The 20,498-nt window shown below is 36.4% G+C and overlaps 1 protein-coding gene across 2 annotated transcripts in view; it reads right to left on the reverse strand.

Moving 5' to 3' along the window:
* Positions 1-8,027: 8,027 nt before the first annotated feature.
* Positions 8,028-20,498, reverse strand: part of NR2C2 (nuclear receptor subfamily 2 group C member 2) — a 38,057-nt gene continuing 25,586 nt past the window's right edge. For both annotated transcript variants that reach the window (XM_009283886.2, XM_009283893.2), the window contains exons 9-14: positions 20,198-20,375; positions 19,064-19,185; positions 18,417-18,556; positions 15,386-15,523; positions 13,726-13,831; positions 8,028-11,468 (exon numbers count right to left, since the gene is read on the reverse strand). In XM_009283886.2, the coding sequence (XP_009282161.1) occupies positions 11,294-11,468; positions 13,726-13,831; positions 15,386-15,523; positions 18,417-18,556; positions 19,064-19,185; positions 20,198-20,375 (859 nt within the window). In that variant the 3' untranslated portion in view covers positions 8,028-11,293. The remainder of the gene's footprint in view (positions 11,469-13,725; positions 13,832-15,385; positions 15,524-18,416; positions 18,557-19,063; positions 19,186-20,197; positions 20,376-20,498) is intronic.

Below are 20,498 nucleotides of genomic sequence, written 5' to 3' on the forward strand. Positions count from 1 at the left end.
CAGCGGCGGAAGCGGTAGTTTCCTCAGCAGCCTCCCCAGGCGGCGCAGGGGTCCGTGCGGCAGCGTCGCCCTCCGCCGGCCGCGCCGGGTTCTTCAGCGCAGCTCAGCTCAGCGGCCGCGGCCGCGCCCCGTGCCCGGGGCTGGGGGTTCCGCTCTGCCGGGGCTAGCGGCAAGGGCGGCAGCTTGCGGAGACGAAGGTGCGGCTGAACCTGCCGGCGATGATGCCTGCACGGGTCTCGGCGGCGCAGGGGTCCGTGCGGCAGCGTCGCCCTCCGCCGGCCGCGCCGGGTTCTTCAGCGCAGCTCAGCTCAGCGGCCGCGGCCGCGCCCCGTGCCCGGGGCTGGGGGTTCCGCTCTGCCGGGGCTAGCGGCAAGGGCGGCAGCTTGCGGAGACGAAGGTGCGGCTGAACCTGCCGGCGATGATGCCTGCACGGGTCTCCCAGCTGTTTCTCCCGCTCTCTCAAAGAGATTTGTAAGGTTCAATGAAGTCGTACAAAGCCAGATGTCTTTTTCACCAGTACTTTGCAGTTTATCTGCGAACCTGCCATTGCGAGTTGCCATTTTGCAGATTAGCAACAGTTTTGTGGCTACTAAAAGCTTGCGTGTTCAAGAGAAGGCTGCCTGGGTTTGAGGCAGCGAACCTACGCTACCAGCGAAGTCATGTCTGGTTCAGGACATCCCTGAGCTGTGAGCTGCTGGAGACTGCGAGGGCGTTGGAGCTCGTTTGCTCTCTCATGGGCTCGTGCCCCAGCCAGCCACTCTTGGCTGGTGTCTCAAAAAGTAAATTGGGCTGATGCTCTTTTAATAAAAGGAAGTCAAAACCACCCCAAACCAAATATTTTGGAGGCAAAGATAATAAGAAAGGGTGAAACTAAAAGTAAGGTACACACAGGTACCATGTTGGGACAACTAAAGCAGAAGAAATAATTATTTAGTAACAATTTAAGGGAAGTAGAAGAGTTGGAAGATGAACTAAAACGTAACAAAAGGGCTGCAACTCCTCTCCCTGGGGAAAAAAAAAAGATGCTCACATGCATTTTTTTTTTACTTCATTTTTGTTGTTTCCCTTTGTAGTAACATATCTTGATGCAAATTAAATTTCTGAAACATGCTGTTGGCCAAGGGGGTTTTGGTGGTTTGTTTGTTTTTTTTTTTTAACTTTTTCACTATTACTTTCATTGAAGCGGCTAAAGAAATATAAAAAGCAACTCAATTTAATACATTATTTGGCATGGCATGGCATGAATGAATGTACGTTTTTGTCTGCAACAATTCAGACAGCTCTGTCAAATGCAAAGAATGCATTTTGTGCTCAAGAAAAATTTGCCTGACTTGATGCGTGAGTTCATGCCACAGGATACACACACTCTGAAACATTTCCTACATGAAATTCTGTCAATGCACACTGATCTTGACCAGTAACACCCTTCTGAGCTCCTGTCGTTTCTTTTCTAGATGCTCTACAGAGAGAGTAACAAATTTAATACTCTGTTGTGTGGACACAATTCCAATTGGCAGAGGATCAACCTTTTCAAACTTAGGCAACAAAAACTCCTGCTTCACAGTAGGCCTCTAAATGAATAGGACATTTTTTCTTTCCCCATGCATGTTTTTCTTGTAGACACCTGGATTTGACAACTGAAACCTGAAGTCCGATTACCCTCATTTCTGCTAAGTGCAACTTCTCCAAGTTGTACAGTTTCTAATAGCAGCAACAAGAAATGAAGTTAACTACCTCTCATCTTCTCTATATAAATACGTGTGGTGCATCTCAACCATGTTATATATAAAATGGAAGATGCATTTACTGTTTGGAAGAGTCCAAGTTCATTACCTCGGTTATAAAGTGTGTGTGAAGGGAACTAAAACAAGACCCAATGCATCACCTTAATTTAAAAACTGGGGAACAGGAAGGAGCTACCAGATAAAAGCAAACATAAAGCATTGTCTATTAATAGCTAACTATCTCCTCAAAAAAACTGAGAAAAACAGAAGGCTAAAGAAGATTAATTAAAACCTTTAGGAAAAGGTCCTTCTTCTCCTAGAAGTAGCTCCCTGGTGTCAGTAAGGTTCATGGGATTTATCTTCTGTCTTAGACCCGGTTAAATCACTCATAACATAATCACTGTAGTGAAGGGAAAATACGTTTCTCTCTAAAAGATAGTAAATTATGTATTTGGCTTAGACACCTAATGTTTAAGAAGAAATTAAGTGAACTCAAAAATAAAACTCAAGAATGCATTTATATTTGTAATTCACTTTAATGGTATAAACCTCATTTAGGTAGTAGTATTAAGCCACAACAATATAATGCCACATTTAAACAGCATTTAATAAAATGCATAAGCTAAATCATGCACTGCAATACTCTATATACAAACACAACAATGCAAATTCCTCTTCATAACTGAAGACATTGATTAGATATAAAATTCAGATTAAAAAAAGAACATGCTATTATTTTTAAATGCTATCACACATAACAATGCTGATTTCACAAAAACAGCTGTGGGAAATTAACAACTTTTGCAAGGTTTTTAACTTGAAATTAAAATATAATAACATAAATGATAGTTTTCTAAATTATAATGAACAGAGACTTCCAGAAAATGTCCCAAGGAATTAAAAGTAGATTATTCTTTTTATAAAAATTTGCTCTTTTTGTAGAGCTCAGAACTCCCTGGTATGCCAAACAGATACAACACTTACACAATGTGCAGTTTTTCAGTTATGAAACTGTTTGAACACTGGCTTGCAATGTATTTTGGAGTACAGATTAATTATTAAAAATAGTCCCACATTTAACGTTGATTCCATGTGTGAGAAATTTAACATACATGCTCTGTACGTAACATGTTTTCTTCTTAAAGAATATCCTTTTTATTTGAAATTTATTCAGTCCTACTTTTAACCCGCAATCATTGAAAATATTTTTAAATGGACCTGTGCCTTATTATCATTTATCTAAGATAATTAAAAAATGTATGAGAAGCCAGTTATTCAGGGGTGTTAGATACCTGGCAATAGGTGTGCTTCTCAGACTTTTGCTTTCTGTGATCAAATACAGAAAGCTGATTTCACCTGCCAGTTTCCACAGAATATTACAACAGAGCCTCTATTGCGACTTAAATTTGAGTGCATTTTGTCCTTCAGAATACAAACAATTCAAATGTGTATATAAAACAAGTTCACAATTTTAAAATATGCTTTTTTCTAAATTCACAATTGAAATTTTAAGCAGATTCAGTCCTGATCAATACCCTAGCTGGCTTCCTAATCTTTAAAAATGTTACCACAGTACAATGATGTTAATAGACACAGGTTTCCATTCAGCCTTTAAAGAGGAAAGCAAACATTATTCAAACAGCACTGATTGTCAAGACACCAATGAAGGACCATCTGTCACAGGAATTCCTGCCATTAATTTAAATAATTTTCTTGCGGAAAATCTCAAAATAAGGTTTGAAATGTTAAAATGGATGTTTTACCTTTTTTTCCTATATTTGAAACAAAAGCTTACAAATGCTTACTAAACGATAGAGCGAAAAACAGAGAACATTCTTAGCATTTTCCATAGCAAAGACTTTACAAGCAGAGGGCCTGACTCTGAAAGAGACTTGTGTTTTACTTTAAGCATGCAAGAAGCTCACCTGGTTTTAATTGGTGTCTGCTCATCTGCTTAAATGTACACAAGTCTTTGCCATGTTGAGTACAAAAGGTGGAAATAAATGCCCAGAAAATTCCGCTTCACCTTCTTAATATGACAGAAACAAGACTTGCTGAACTACTCCCCTACATGGTCTGTGAAATGCTTTTTTAAAAAATCAAAGTTAATAGAATTACTTTTACAAAAGGCTTCCTTTGTAACTTAAGTCATCAGAAGGGAAAAGGAACAAGAACTACTTATATTTTGATAATTTAAATGTTTGAATACTCCCTAAGAGTAATAAATTGTCTTACTGCAAGCCTAATTTCATAAATGCTCCATGTGCCCAGCTCCCATGTGAACAATGGAAACTTGACACACACAGTGCAAGATCTGCACAGATTACAGTTCAGGGAAGGAGAGAATGTGAAAATGGACATCAGTCTGACAACTAAATAAACTAACCAACTTTGTTTAGTTTAAGATAGACAATAAAGAGAGTAACTTTGGTAAGTGGATATACAATTCAAATGCATTGTGAAAATCCTAAATAAGTCTTGATGCTCACTAAGAAATAAACTAACTGCAATCTCCCTCTTATTTAATTACCACTGCAACAGAAATGTCATCGTTTCATTGAATGGAGGACATCATAGTCTTTGTTTAACTAACGGTTTGGTTTCATGTTATCATTATGGCAATATGAGTATTGATTTTTTAAACAGCATCCATTGCATCCTGTTCTGTGTGCTACAGTTCAATGATAAAGGGCAACTTGTTTTTCTTCCAATTAGCCACTGCTGAAGACTTTAAAAAAAAAAAAAAAATCAATCTCTTACCAACTTTCACTGCGAAATAAAACTTTACAAAAAAGTCTCTCAGAAGGCTGAAAGAGAATGAGTATATATTGAAAACAGGGAAGTATTTTCTATGACTGTGGTTATTTATTTATTAATTTATTTTTAACAGACATTGTATGTTCAATTAACTATTCACTAGCAGACTTCTACATGTCAAATGAGAAAGGTAAAGGGAGTAACGTAAAAGCCAGAAAATTCATGGAACATATTTGTCAGTTCTGCACAGAAAATACTAAATTCAGGCTAGATTTAGAAAAAGGTGCAAAGTTCTGAAATTCATGAGGATTCACCTGCTTAAGCGAGGCTTAGTTTGGGCTGAGAAATGAAAACTGGGAAGCTCTGGATTAGCAAATGAATGAAAAGCTTTAACATATAGAACGGTATGAATACATGACTACATATCTGTACATATATACATACACTACACACTTTCTATACACTGTACATAATATATTTAGACAGATAGGTATAAACATATACATTCATACACACATACATACAACTATGTACATATGCATTAGCTGCTCGAGTGAGTTTTAGAATTGAACATGCAGAAATGCACAATGGTGGGAGGCACAAAATAAAGATGTGTAAAAATCTATCAAACCCTTTAAAAAGAAGGAAGACAAGCATGAATTTAACAATAATAAGCCATTTTCAAAGCATTCATGTAACTCGGAGGATAAAACAGGCTGTGGGAATTATGGAACATTATGACAGTATTATCTGTGATGAACTTAGTGTGACTTCACCACAGGAAGCTCAGTAATAAGGTAATTCTGGGATTTGATGCTTTCAAAGTCTAATATATTTAGACTTAGAGCATTTAAACTTCATGAAGAATTTTACTTTAACTTGCAACCTCAGTATAAATAATGTTCTAATTTTTTTTGCACAAATAATTTCCCATATAATGTTGGTAACATTGATTGCAGCAGAAGTAGGGTTGTAGCATTATCTAACAAGAGGGGTTACGGCATTTTTCATCAAACAGTAAGCCTGAACTTAGTTCAGGAGAATTTACTGTTAAAATGACTCAGCAACTTTAGAATGAAAAGGTGCAAAAAGTAAATGTTTTCATTTTCTCCCTTTTGCCATGCCCTCTTGGTAATTTTTCATATAAAGCTGGTTTTTAAACTAATTTTCTGTCATTCAAGATCCAGTAGATGCTGGCAATTTGTCCTTTCTCTGCCCCTTACTCTCTTCTATAGGGTGAACGTGGCCTTATTTTGTTGATTCTCCCTGGATGTATGGGGGCATCAGGACTGCAGATGTTGTGTGCTTGCTCTCACAGCAGGCCCATGCTTATCATTAGAGCAAACCACGGCAGCAGCTGTTCTGTTGTACGGCAAGTGTGGCAAACTGCTGGGACAGATGGGAACCTACTTGTTGTTTGCCTGGTATTTCTGCTTTTTCTCTTATGGGCAAGAGTAGATGAAAAAGAACCAACTTACCCTGCTTTTGCACTCTACAGAGTAACCAAAGGAGAGGAGAGGGATTTCAAATAGAAAAACAGTTGTTGGTTTGGTTTTTTTTTTTCTTTTCAGGGTGATATCATCTTGTAGGTATTTGCTGGTGCACCTGCGTATGTCTGATTGACCTGCCAGTTCTATGGCCCACACCACCCAATTCAAACAGGGCCCCTGACTGGTGCTGTTATTGCAGAAAGCTGCTTTGATCACTGCTTTTTTGGAAGTATCCTCAGCCCAATAATTTCCAGTTCCCTTTTCCTGGCTAAACTGTATTCCTGATACTACTATACTTGCTACTCATGCTATTTGGTGCTTTTTTAAGTTATCCCTTACTAATTAAACAGCAGGTAATCAGGGAAGAATCCTAACTACCCTCTTAATTTTAATGGGCAGGAAAATGTACTGACATCTTCAGCATCTTGGATGAAATCATTCAGGAATCTGTGAAAGTCCCATGTACTATACCCAACAGTGAAAACACTTAAGTGTTTTACAGTTTCTGCCAAAGAAGAAACACAGTCAGGAAACTGGTTTTGCCTGGAAGCTTCAGCCCTGACTTGTTTTCCCTATCACTTTCTCACTTGCCTTAGAATCATTTTAAGACTGTGATCCTTTGACTCCTAGTTCTGTAAACACAAGTTTGGCATTGAAATTTGGCCTTTATGAAAACAAGCAATTTCCATACTTAAAGTCAAGAAATAGTTTTTCAATAATTGTTACAATAATAAAAAACTCTCCTGTCCCATATTCATAAACAAAAGTTTGCATTTGCAAAGAAACAAAATGAAACTAATTTAAAAGTAAAGCTAGTAAGATTAGCCTGTTACCATCTTCCAGTTACTGGCAGGGGGGATGGAACAAACCTCAGAAATGACAAGAACTACATCAGCCTTGTAGTATTTTCTGCAGATAGTTTAAATCTTGCTTGAGTCTGCAGCTGTATTGTGTACATTGTTCTACCTTCATTATGTTAGAGTGGCCTGAAAGCCCAATCACCAGAAGAGGCTGAAAATAATGTCAGAGGTTAACATAGAGCAAGAACAACTTTGTGAGGCCCATTTTCCTTAGACATGCCTTTTTCTGTTGCTACCAAGTAACACCTAAACTGTTGGCAGAAAGAATCCCTTCATCAGTTCTGTGCCTCTTGAACATCTATCTTCTGTTGATGGACATACAAGGAAAAGGAAAAGATTTCTTTGAATGAGCTAAAATAGCTTCACTGCTAGATTAGACCTAGATCACTGATAGATTAGCAGCTTCACTGCTTGATACACCAGAGTGTCATACTGCCATTGAGAGGGACCTCGACAGGCTGGAGAAATGGGCTGACATGAACTTCATGAAGTTCAAAGTCCTGCCTCTGGGGAGGAACAACCCCTGGCACCAATATATGCTGGGGGCCACCCGGCTGGAAAGCAGCTTGGCAGAGAAGGACCTGGGGGTCCTGGTGGACACCAAATTGAGCACGAGCCAGCAACATCCCCTTGCCGCAATGAAGGCTAATGGTATCCTGGGCTGCATTAGGCAAAGCGTTGCCAGCAGGTCGAGGGAGGGCATCCTTCCCCTCTACTTGGCACAGGTGAGGCCACACCTGGAGTGCTGTGTCCAGTGCTGGGCTCCCCAGTACAAGAGAGACATGGACATACTGGAGAGAGTCCAACAAAGGGCCACGAAGATGATGAAGGGACTGGAAAATCTCTCCTGTGAGGAAAGACTGAGAGAGCTGGGACTGTTCAGCCTGGAGAAGAGAAGGCTCGGGGGGGATCTCATCAACGTGTATAACTACCTGAAGGGAGGGTACAAAGAAGATGGAGCCAGGCTCTTCCCAGTGGTGCCCAGTGACTGGACCAGAGGCAGTGGGCACAAACTGAAACACAGGAGGTTCTCTCAAACATCAGGAAACACTTTTTCACTCTGCGGGTGACTGAGCACTGGCACAGGTTGCCCAGGGAGGTTGTGGCGTCTCCATCCTTGGCGATATTCAAAAGCCACCTGGCCTCGGTCCTGGGCAGCTGGCTCCAGGTGTCCCTGCCTGAGCAGGCGGGTTGGACCAGATGACCTCCAGAGGTCCCTTCCAACCTCAGCCATTCTGTGATTCTGTGATTACACTTGAAATTTAGTGCAAAGAGCCTTACTGCACTGGAGAAGATGGTTTATAGTTTTATATGGCAGTGTTTTAAGTGATTCCTTTCAGTGTCTCTCCATCATATGCCAAATCTTTGGCTCATTTTTCTGACAGCCCTTGAGCAGCATGTGAGAAAGAAGTGTTAGGTTATTCATCACATCTGTCTTATTATTTATAGCTAATATTCAAATATGCAAAACATTTTAGATTCTGGATATTTCTTAAGCTCTAGGATCTACCATCTGCCGTCCAAATTTCTACAATCCAAACTGTTAGTCTTGGAATCAAAATAGTGTATAGTTAGAGAAAGTACTTTTTGTTAATGGCATAAGGACTAAATTAGCTTGGTTCTGACTAATGCAAGCCAGCAAATCATGCTAATGATGCTATACAAAGAGAGACTTTATAGCTTTTAGGTGGTAATATCGGAATCTTAAGTATGGAACTGCTTCATTTCATTTATTAAATGCATGCACAATAAATAAACCCTAGATATGGATTGCATTATTGTTACTCCATTTACACAAATTAATATTTTATCCCTAAAGTCCAGGGAACAATTTGCAGAGAAAGTGACTACCAGAGATAGATCAAGGATAGCATTATGTGGCCTTGCATTTGTAGGGAGTATAGTTTATTTGTAAACAGAGCTGCATGATATTTACCATTTTGATTTAGAAATGTAATACAATGCATACATTTTAAGTTTTATTTCATGCAATCCCTCTGTTCCCAAAAAACTGTAGTGGCTTTATTTTGTTTCCTGAACTGTTACACTCACAGCACAAGTAAGAAAAATTAGGGAAACAAATTTTTGCACGGAAAATGGTGCCCTTTTACTTGAAAAATTGGAAGTTGAAATGATGTTTGTCATGAAAAAGCCAGCTGGTGTGTATTCAAATTTGGGAAAAAAGATTCCAATGGCTAGTTTTTGTGCTAAGGAATATCTCATTGTCATTAACAATGCTTACTTATCTGCTTAAATGATTTTTACAAAATACTGAAAGCAAATTAAACTGCATAATCTTATTTGCAATGAAAAATATCACAATAGTTCAATGCATACTGCTTTTAGAACAACAATGACATAACCCAATAAAATTTTAAATTTTAACAAAAATGGCCACAACTCTTTCCAAGGTAGCTACTTCTTCTGATGTTAATATCACAATTAATTTTTAAGTTGTATACCCTTAAAACAGGGACTTTGCATTGGAAGTGCTGATACAATCACACAAGAAGTTACACTGCAATAAAACAGCTAGTATAAAATTCTGCATTCCAGTTGACGTAACATTCAGAGTGTGGACCTTCCGTCACATTAAAAATATGACAATTTCATTTGCTATAGCAAAAGCCAAGAAAAATGAAAGTGCAATATTACAAATCTCTGCATGTATATTGGACTCTTTGTAAAACCCTTTTGAGAAAAGAAGATCCTGAATGCTGTAATAATGGTAACTGTAGAAGACACTAATGCATCCAGAAGCTAAAATTAAATAGCCTTCCGTGTCACAATGAGTGCTACAAATGTTAGCCTCCTCCTGAGAATGAAGTGCACCAGGTCAAGACTTTTTATTACATCAGAAGCCTCATCTAGAGCTGCTTAAGGTCTTTTGGCTACAATTCAGACCCTTAAAAGACACGAAAACCAACCTGGTTGGTGTTTCTAAATAAATGTCAATAACAGAAGAAAAAAGTAGTGCTGAACTTACAGATTTTTGTCACAAAAAAGTACACAAGTAGAAAATGCCTCTACCATACAAATAATTACAATAATTGATGCATCTAATGAGCCAGGATCAGATGAAGGTATTAATTGCCATGACTTTTTGTTAAACTTCGATTGTTTAAAATATTTAATGTCAATAATAATAAATTATACTAAAATGAAAGCAATGCTAGCAGCTAATGGCCAATACTAGAAAACATGTTGATGGCTCATCACTCTAGACAATTAAAAAGTAGTGAATTTTATAACTCCATGGTATATCAGTCATTAACTGCAATTGTACATGACAATGTAAATCCTAACTATATTTCAAACTGAGTCATAGGAAGGTTGAGAGCACTGCAAAATTGGGAGTGCTCAGTCAGGGAAGGGGAGGGAGGAGGGCAGAAATAAAGTAAGAGAGCTTTGTAAGTAAGAGAGCTGTCTTGCCAGCTGTCTTGACAGCCAGAGGTTCTACCACATTTCAGGTTTTAAATTGTACCTTTGGCTGGATGATGAGGGTGTTTAGGAGTACAGAGAGAAGGAGTAAATTTGGAAATACAAAGAGCATACTCAGAGAGCATCACACAGCTCTACTTGAAAATGACTTCTTCCAGTTAATGACCAATTTTCCCCAGAATCAAAAGGCTTCCTATATTCTAACATTTGTCATGACTGTGTTGGTCTGAATAGAAACTTTAAGGAACCTGAATATTTCATCATTACTGTGGCAAGAAACACATTTTTTCTCCTAGTTTGGGTAATTCCCGTAGCACGTAATAGTCACTATGACTGCATCGTACTGTGAATTACAACTGCACTAATTTAACAGTATAGTTTCATATAATGTGGATATCTGATTTAAGAATCCACATTAATATTTCATGCATAACATAAGAGCAAGTGACTTTTTGTAGAATAAATGATTGTCTCCTGTAGCATTGTACATTTTCACAGAAATCACTAGCATTTTGATTAAGGACATATGCAATTTATTTCATTTTCCATACTCATAAGCAGGATGTTGATGACATTGTCGTTTTGACAAGAAGTGCTTACAAAGTGCTAGTATTATACCCTGGCATTTATTAGATATTAATTCCAAGGATATTTTTAAATATATACATACTGTTCTTTTTACTTTTAAAGTAATTTTATTACTAATCTCTGGTATTATAAAACTCTGTTTTTAACCACTGATAATTTCTAAATACAAAGCATGTGAAAAGTATGTTCAGTAATCTATAGCCTTTTAAATGAAAGGCATCAAAAATATTCCTTGTGGCAGAAAAGGTCCTATAACAGGTCTTTTAATAGCTGCTTAAATTTTGTCAATGTCAGCAAACAGACAAGGAGAAATCTGACAGGAAACTGAAAACAAGTTGGAAATATTTGTACATACCAAAATGCTATTCTTTTAACTTCGTAATTGTATGTTTTTACGAAAATTACTTCAATCCATCAAATTGTGTTGTTCCCACTACGCAGACGTGCCAGTTATTTGACCATTATATTCTGCTGTTTCCATTTTGAGAATGTAGGGGATTATGCTGTCAATGGGAACATTTCCAATGAGACCAGTAAAAAATAGTTCCTCGGTAATGCTAGAGCTCATCAGCCTAAGTGCTGGCAGGCGAACTAGAATCCGGGCTAGCCTGAAAAAGAAGTTCAGTGGATTATAAATACATATAATACCAATTTAAAATACTTTGTGGCTAAAGAGCTGGATCTGCTTTTATTATTACCGTAACTCATGAATGGGAGTAAAGAGGCAATTAAAGCTAATTGAGCTACCATGAAAAGAACGGTTACTTTTTTATCCTGCAAGTGAAATGAAAAGCCACCATCTTTCTTTGTGGTTTTCCAATGAAAAGGACATATTAATACCCTTTGTAGATACAATGTGTATGTACAAACACACAATTCTCCTGGTCTGCTTTTGAAGTTCCCAGCTCTGGAAGCACTTCATAGTTCAGGACAATGCTGAGACTAGTAATACTCATACTGACTAGTGAGAACATTTGCACAATTTTAAGAGTAAAACGCTTAATTAAAATTTAAACCATGAACAGCATAGTGCTCCGTTGCCTAGCAACTTAATGACAAACCAGATAGCAAGAATGGGACTGGATATGTATAAAAGGAAATAAGAGAATCTGCTTCTGATGAGAAAAGGAATTTGGAGGGATGTGCTGTTACTCATACATATTGCCAAATGCTGTGGTTTTGTAGGTACCAGGATGTTAACAGACATCCAATATAATGAAGTGATCATACTGAATTTCTGGACTTTCAATGCATTTGAAATTTAGGACAGTGATGAAAGCATATCTGCTGTGTTTATATGGCAGATGTACATCACAAATGCCAAAATAAATAAATTTCCTGAACCAGAGCCATGTAATAGCAAACCTTAGGCAGCACTGAACACAGACTTCTGGAAAATGCTTGAATATCTATGGAGAAAATATGTAAGGTCCATTCTGCTAATATACCATATCTTGTAAACTTTAGGGGAAAATTGCAAAAAGATCCAAGCTATGCTGCTGTTTTTGTGAAAATTATAACACTTGTGCTTCTATCTCAGTTTCTGCCAGCATTCAGTTGCTCAGAAATAATCAGATTTGTACTCTAAACTTACATATGGGTGAGCATAGGGATATAGACAATATCAGTTAAAATACAGGACATTGTTTGGGAAACGGAACTCTCCGATTTTCTTCCTTGAGCCACTATTAAGAGAAGTTAAGTATATGGAACAAATTCTGTATTTCTTTTTATGGCAGATATCCAGCTCTCACACATCAAACCAAAATAATTGAATTGTACACAGAAGAAGAATGTGGGATTCGAGGATGTTTCTGAAGTAGAGAATCCCATCTTCACTGCACCTAACTGGGAATCCTGATGCCCTTTCTGTTGCCCCACACAATGTTAACTCTGAAAGATCAGTGCAGAAACCAGTTTCTGAGATGGGGGAAACTCTCTTTTACAGGCTTTTTTCTTTTGGTGTTTTTTTTTGTTGTTGGTTTGGTTTGGTTTGTTTTTTTTAAAGTTTCACTACCCTCAGACCTTGCCTATATGTATGGGATTGCATGCTTCTTTACATGGGGATACCTTTCACAGTAAAGGAGAGTATGGTCTAGGATATATTGTTAGACAGACGTTAGAATTTCCCTTGTAGTGCAGAGAATCATTGTGTTGATGAAATTTAAAATAGTTTTGATGGAGATTATTAGAAAATAGGATAATTATTTCTAGCAAGTAAGAAACAGGAACAGTTGAGAGGTGAAAAAACAAGTTACTTTCAAAGAGAAGTCCTTGGAAATTAAAAAAAAAAAAGGAGAAAATAAGTAGGAGGAGGGAATTTCTTATAAACAGAAGCTTAAGAGTCGATTACTGTTCCCCACATGTAGTCCTTATTGTTCCAAGGTTCATAAACTGGCAGTTTTATATATTTTTCTGCATATGTAACTTGTCAAACATTTAAAGGATGGTAATCACCTTTTATTATCTCAAAGCCTCTTTGACAACTAACTTGAAAAAGGAAGCAATTTGAATTAAAGAAGTTTGAGGCAGTTGAGGCAGCTATTCTTGAGACTTCTAATAAAATAAGTCTGTTTACTTTTCTAAACATGGCAATGAGACTCAAAAAAAAAACAAAACAACTCCCCCCCCAAAAAAAGAAAGTACTCAAGTTCAATTTACGTGGAAGAAGCTAGAGAGCTATTCTTGCTTCTACCTATCTTTAAACAAACCTGCTTGCTTTTATGAACAAGTTATCTAGTTCTTTCTCATCCACAGTCAAAAAAGAACAGATGTCAAAAGGAAATTTTATATCAGTGATGTTATTTTGTACTTTTGCCAGCTACAGCCCACAACATTACTTTGGGTACTATAGACAATAAATACCTATAAGTATCTTCTGGATAGGTTTTTTGTACATAGTCCTGCAATTCCATCTGTGCCTTCTCCTGGAATTTTTCTATTTGGGTTGAACTGGTCAGACCAGGGTGATCTAAAGAAACAAAACATTTCTGTATGTCGATTGTTTCCCTATACATTGTGAAATATATGTAGTTATAAGATTCTTGCATTTAATTTCATTTAAATATTTATCTTGTATTGTGATGTTTAACATGTTAGCTGTATAAAGGAAACCACTCAATTGAACATTTGCTTCCTGGCTTCAGAATTAGCTTCCTCACTTTTCTCTCTATAGCTGTGTGTATCCACAAGAAAGTGGAAAAAGATTAAGCCTGTAGGTATGTACCAGGCAATGACACTCCTAGTTTATGTCTCTAACCTTGCTTTTTAAAATGTGTTTGCCTCTGTGATTTTGATTAACTATGCTGACTGAGCAGTATCTAGGGTTGTTTTCTTGCCAGATCAATTTCTTGACCTTCCCGAGTCTGTCTCATGTTTTAATTCCAGCTGGCTCAGCTCCTCAAAGTCAGTCACATGATCAGAAAAAAAACAGAAAATACCACCTATCTGACTATGCCCAAATATCTTCAGTGTTGTGTTCCAACTGCTCTTCCCTTGAAAAGGGACAGAGCTAGCTTGAGTTTGGAGAGTTTCTTGCTCCTCCAACTTGAATAAAAACCCTAATAAACCTAATCCTAATAATATAATCTGCAAAAAAAATTTCAAAAGCTAATTCAGGACACCAATATCTTCTAATTAAAGTAAGTTTTATCACAAAGAGAAAAAAAAGTATCAATGCAAAAAAAAAAAAAAAAACACCAACCCCAAAACCCCTGATAACAAGATACTCCTTGTATCTTGTTAAATTCGAAGTGGTAAACACCTTTGAATTAAAGTAAATAATTTACATTTCTGAGCAAGAGTTTCCCTTTCGTTCAGCCTATCAGCAGTTTTAAATTAACCTTTCTGTGTCCTAGGAACATTTCTCCACCTTTGCTGAAGAGACTGTCACTTCACATTTTTTTAATGTCCTTACCTTATCATTCCAGAAAATCTCAAGTGTCTTCTTTGAGTAAATCCTCATATCTCATAAACACTGTTGATCATGCTTTAGTTGTCTGCTATCATTTTTTTGTTAACAAATGGAAGACAGCCTGTTTACATTTAGTTTCGGAGATTTTGTGGAAGTTCCATATAAAATACAGTGGTATTTCTGCTCATATTTCAGCGATGCCTCTTATGAGTGTATTAAAAATATTAAAATTGAAGCCAATTTCTTTTTGTCACTGTAAGAATATATTTCCTCTAATACTTCCTGCCATTTACTTCACTAATATTGCTAGTACACATCCCAGACAACTTATTACTCATAGATTCTCAGCTGAAGATAATTGAGTCTAGAGTTCTAAGGTGGAGTGTACAGGAAACACTTGATACATTGGAACTGTAAATAACATGGATACATTGCTCCAAAGTTATTTTTAAAACACATATTATTTGTGATAAATCATTATGGAACAATCATTTTATCTGCAGCTTAACAGATCAGTCTCATCTCAAGACACTAGTCTAATTAAAAAAATTGCTAAAACATTAACATATTAATGCTTATTATTTAAAAAGTTATGGTTACTAAATTCCTTACCAGGGCTAAAGAGGACTATAGCTTTAAGGTATGCATATTCATATCCATCAATATCAAGTTTGGCCATGCTGTTACAGAACTCCTGAAGTTTCCAGATGTGTTCCATGACTTGCTTTATTCTGTCTCCAGAAAGTTTATCTACAAAAAGATATTGTTTGCTATTTCATGTGAGCTCAAGTATCTGATATAGTAACCAATATCCTTTTATAAAACAAGTGAAGTGACATTTTAAAGTCTTCTGTGTCATTTGCTATCTTAAAACCACTTAACATAAAGGATGGCCTGAATGATTATGGAAGTGAAAATTTATAAAGCTGAGTGAGACACAGGGCTAGCAAACAGAATGTTATCTCTTTTGCATAATTTTGCCAGTACAGCATAATCAGCAATACCAATCTTACTCCAGTGATGTACTGTTCTGAGCAGAGACTCTCAAATTATGGTGAATTATTCTACAAATGGCTAGACTGATTCCGGGAACAAACAGAAGCACAAAACAAATGCTATCATGCAATCCTAATTTTAAATTCGAACAGTATTGAGTTAGCTTTTCCAGAAGTGAATGCAAGAGCAGTAATGACAGTGCTATTTTTTCCTCTATCTGTACTTTTAGAAGCGAATTTTTCATTTACTGTCGTAAATAGTCTTTTTTCCTTCTGATGGCATAAATTCACTCACATACATGTACACAGATTCTTCCATCATTTGAAACATCACGTTCCTTATGTTGGCTTCGTATTCTTTCTTAAAATGTTGATCTTGTATTATTTGTGGATAAGTTACAATTGAGTGGTATTACCTGCTCAGCTAGGGAGGGAGAGATTTCTATTTTGGTAAATATACCTTCTCTCTGACTGCGTATCTGCAGACTAGTCAAAGAATGAAAACCTTAGAGATTACAATAAGACAAATCTTTGAATATGTAATTACTATTATCAAACTTCAGAGATAAGTCAATTCACAAGGGATAAAACTTTTTCTTGAGAAACACATTAGAATAATTTTATTCCAGTCATGATCTCTTAACATTTCATATCATTGTAACTTAAATATTTTACCTTTGTCTGTACAGCTAATAGTGTATATGATTGCTCAGACCCATGTGCCTTAAACTGAATCTTTGATGTAATTTATGATTATTTTACATATTTTCTGAAACTGCAATAAAAAGATTGAACAGAAGAAATATTTTTTGCACAATGTCTTGAAATAAGAATGAAAGCATAATCTACATTTCTGAAGCACATGAATTGTGATATGAGTTTTTAGTCACGATGGATCAAGATAGACATAATGTAATGTTTTTATTTGTATATTAAGTGGGAAATGGTGCAGAAATAGTCAGGGAAAGTGAACTTGAATTCCAGAGTTTCCAAATAGCCTCATCACTAATACGCTTCCTAGATAAAGTTCTGGAAGTTCTTCACTTTGTTTTGAATTTTAAAGTTATAATACACAATATAATATGATAACTTTGCAGAATAGATAAATAAAACAAATCATCAACAAACCATAATAAAACAAATCATCCTCTTTTCTTGGCCAGTCTCAGGTAACATGGTATGACTGGAAGTACAGGTTGTAGAACAAATTTATTTTTTTCTTTTTTGAGACATGGGAACAGAAGTGGAGCCAGCTTAAGGCTGTAATAGCCCCACCACTTACTCCTCCACAAACTCATTGCCTGGGGTGTAGATGGAATAGAGAGCTGTGTTTATTCTGACAGAGATATAATTAAAAGCCTAACTCTGTGCAGAACATATAATGTGCACATTTCCTTGTTGGTCTTTTAAACTCTCGCCTCTCTCTCTCTGCAGGAAAGGCACATTAGTTTGTTGTATTTTGAGGGCTGTCCAGGCTTTCTTAAATTACAAGAAAAAAAGAAAAAAAACCCAACCCTATATTCATTATGAAAGCATACTATCCATTTAAGAATCAAATTTCTGTGTAATTTACTTTATGATAATGAAGCTAATAAAGTAGAATAAAACAAAAGTACTTTACTAGGACTGAAGGTTATTACACATTTTTTCCAGATTATCTACTTTTGTACATTTTATAGTTCTACAATCAACTCTTACTCTCCTCAGTAAAAGCCTGTTTTCCAATTTTTGCCGTGTGCACAATAATGGCACCACAAAAATCATCAAACAAATTGGTACCAAATAGTATTCTGTAACTACTTTTAACTCACATTTAAATTTAAGTTAGCTTTCATGTAATGTGCTGTGTTTGCAGAGTTTAAAGCTGCTAGTATTGTTTTTTTCCTCCTATTAAAAATGGAATGTTATTCTCACGCTAATCAATCATATTGATTGGGAGCATCCTGAAAGAAAAGAATGAAAAAAAGGCATCCATAACAGATTATCATCCATTCTAGATATAGTCACCATTATCAACAGGCCAACACTGAATTAAAAAATAAAATTACATAAATCTTCGTAAGAGTGTCAAGAAAATAGGTTGTTTAATGCTTCAGAGGGTACTTCAAAATACATTAATCATTACTGCATTACAGGAGTATCCAAAACCATTATACTTGCAAGAATATTCTTGTTGTGATACTTGGCAAATGCTATAGTTTTACACTGCAAAGAGGAGAAGGAAAGTTCTGGAAGGAAAAAATTCTGGTGTGGTTTGGAAGAAGACATCATTATTCTAAGAGGGGAAAAAAAAAAAATTACATCTGGATGGGAGGAAAGCTCTGTGAGCACACCCAACTTTAGGATGTACTTGTCTTTCTCTATACTGCCAGTCAGATGTAGAAGACAGGAGAATACGTCCTCCAGCCTTATCCCCATTTCTTCTATGGACACTTCTATCCCACAGAGATCTCTGTGAGGTCAGTGCAACAAAAGTTGTAGATCACCAGAGGAAAGGTAATTATGCAAGAGAAGGCTTCTCCTTCCCCTGGATCCTGGGGAACAATTCTGCCACCGATTAGGAAACACCTCATGAGAAATGTTATACAGATGTCCCTGTAGTGTTGGCAGGACTGAACACGTATAAGAATCACACACTGAAAACATACCTTCCTGTATGCTGTTCTGGAGATGGTTGACAATAGCTGCTAGGATAGTAGACAGACTCATCACCTGTGCACACTGTGCCAGGCCTAAGGTAAACAGCTCGTTCCAGCAGGCACGCACAAGGCTTGTATTACAGTCCTGCCTATAAACAACATAAAATCAAACAACTGTATGTAGTTTTCCTATCAGGCTGGTATTACCCTATGTGTAATTATGTTATTTATAACAATTAATAATAAGGATTAACGTATTGCAAACCACTTTACTAAAAGGCATATATTAGCACATTACAAGTATTTCAAAAAGCAAAAAGAAGTGATAGGCCAGCTACAGGAAACCATTTCAGGTTATCTGTAAAATAGTGCTCACCAGTTCTTTACCAAGATATATTTCTACAAATTAAATGCTTCCTTTTGACTCGGCTTTAGCTTCTGTAACCGCAGTAATATCAGATATTGTAGTTATCCCTTCCTCCGCCATCTTCTATTTTTTTTCTTCAAAAAGGATAATATTGCATAGTCTTCACGCATTTTAAAGAATTCATTAAAAATTAAACAATATCACCATTTAAAAATTCAAAATAGCTGGAAAGTGTTCAGTGCTTAAATTCATTAGAAAGCAAACTGTTCAACAGAGTAAGTCCATTTACCCCAGAGCTTGAAATGCAGGTATGGACCTAGCCCAGTGCATAGAGAGGAAAAGTAGTCGTGATGCTGACTCACAGATGTAGTGTACATTAAGGTACTCTGGCATTGGACTGGGCATTGTCAGCTGCAAAAAAAAAAGTACAGTACAATAGATATAGTTCAGACATAAAACAATTTTTATTATTGATGAAATAACCAGCGAAAACTTTCAAACTACTTTCATAGTCTGTCATAAGGAACTGTGTGACAAGAAATTATCAAAGGAAAACTGTATTAAATAACTTATTACTACTGTCTGGGAATGCAAAATGGGAATAGGAGACAAGAAATTATGTGGGAGAGAGCCGAAATGCTTCCTTTTAAAATGTTTTCATATTCATTTAATAATAATTAAAAATTTCATTGCTCTGTGGAGTGTTGGCTAGCATCACAGTGCTATAAAAGATCTTTTAAAACTTCTTAAAAAGAAGCAAAATAAAATCTAAATATCTAAAATGGGAAAGTCATGTAATAGGAATCTACAATCACAAAACACCATTAATGGGAATAAGCAGGTTATGAAAAAAGTTTGACTACATTAAGTATTACTTATTTCAGTAATGATCTTTGTATTTCTTGAAACTACGATTTGATTACAGCAAGATGAACACCCTTACTGTTTCTTGCACACTGTTTATCAACATGTGTGTTTTGTATTCAGTTGAAGCTGAAGCATCTTTAAAATGTAAGACCTTTTTCAGTGGTCTAACCATAAGCATCTAAGAAGGCACTGTAACCTCTCTTTATATGAAGGAGCCTTTTAGATTAAAGTTTTACACTGTCTAGAATTATAAATGAATTAAGCAAGACATCATACTATATGGATGATATGGAAAGTGATTATCAGCAGCACTGCAAAGTGAAATAAATTTTAAAGCACCCTTCTGTCCATGAAAAGGTCTTACGAAATAACACCTGTACTCTTTAGATACAGCATGCAAGAGTGAAAATTGTGTTAGAAGCTTTGTAATAGCAGATGTTATCCCAGATTATATTGCCAAAATTAAATATAAGAATAAAGAAAACATAGTAAACTAATTTTGGGTTATGTCTTAAGTGTTACTTTGTTTAGTAAGACAATTTAAAGAAGCACATACCTTAAATGTGACATGTGTATCTGTAAGTAGGGGTCCTTCCACTTCAATAATTGGTGTTGACTGATCTCTACTGATTACATGAATATTCCCTCCTCCTGTAGGATCCATCCCATCTGCCAAGTTATGAGCTGCTGTACCATCTGTGGTATTAAGTGCTTTAGCCAAAGTATCAAATGCCCTGAAAAAAAAAGTAATAAACAATGAAAGAGTGCTTTCTTACACCTTAAAAAATTCATAGTGGTCAAATTAAATGCTATAAAGCATTTCCACTTAGAGGTAACATATATAGGAACTGTTTATG

The sequence above is a fragment of the Aptenodytes forsteri genome, unplaced genomic scaffold (genome assembly GCF_000699145.1).
Source record: "Aptenodytes forsteri isolate BGI_AS27 unplaced genomic scaffold, ASM69914v1 Scaffold267, whole genome shotgun sequence".
Classification (NCBI taxonomy): domain Eukaryota; kingdom Metazoa; phylum Chordata; class Aves; order Sphenisciformes; family Spheniscidae; genus Aptenodytes; species Aptenodytes forsteri.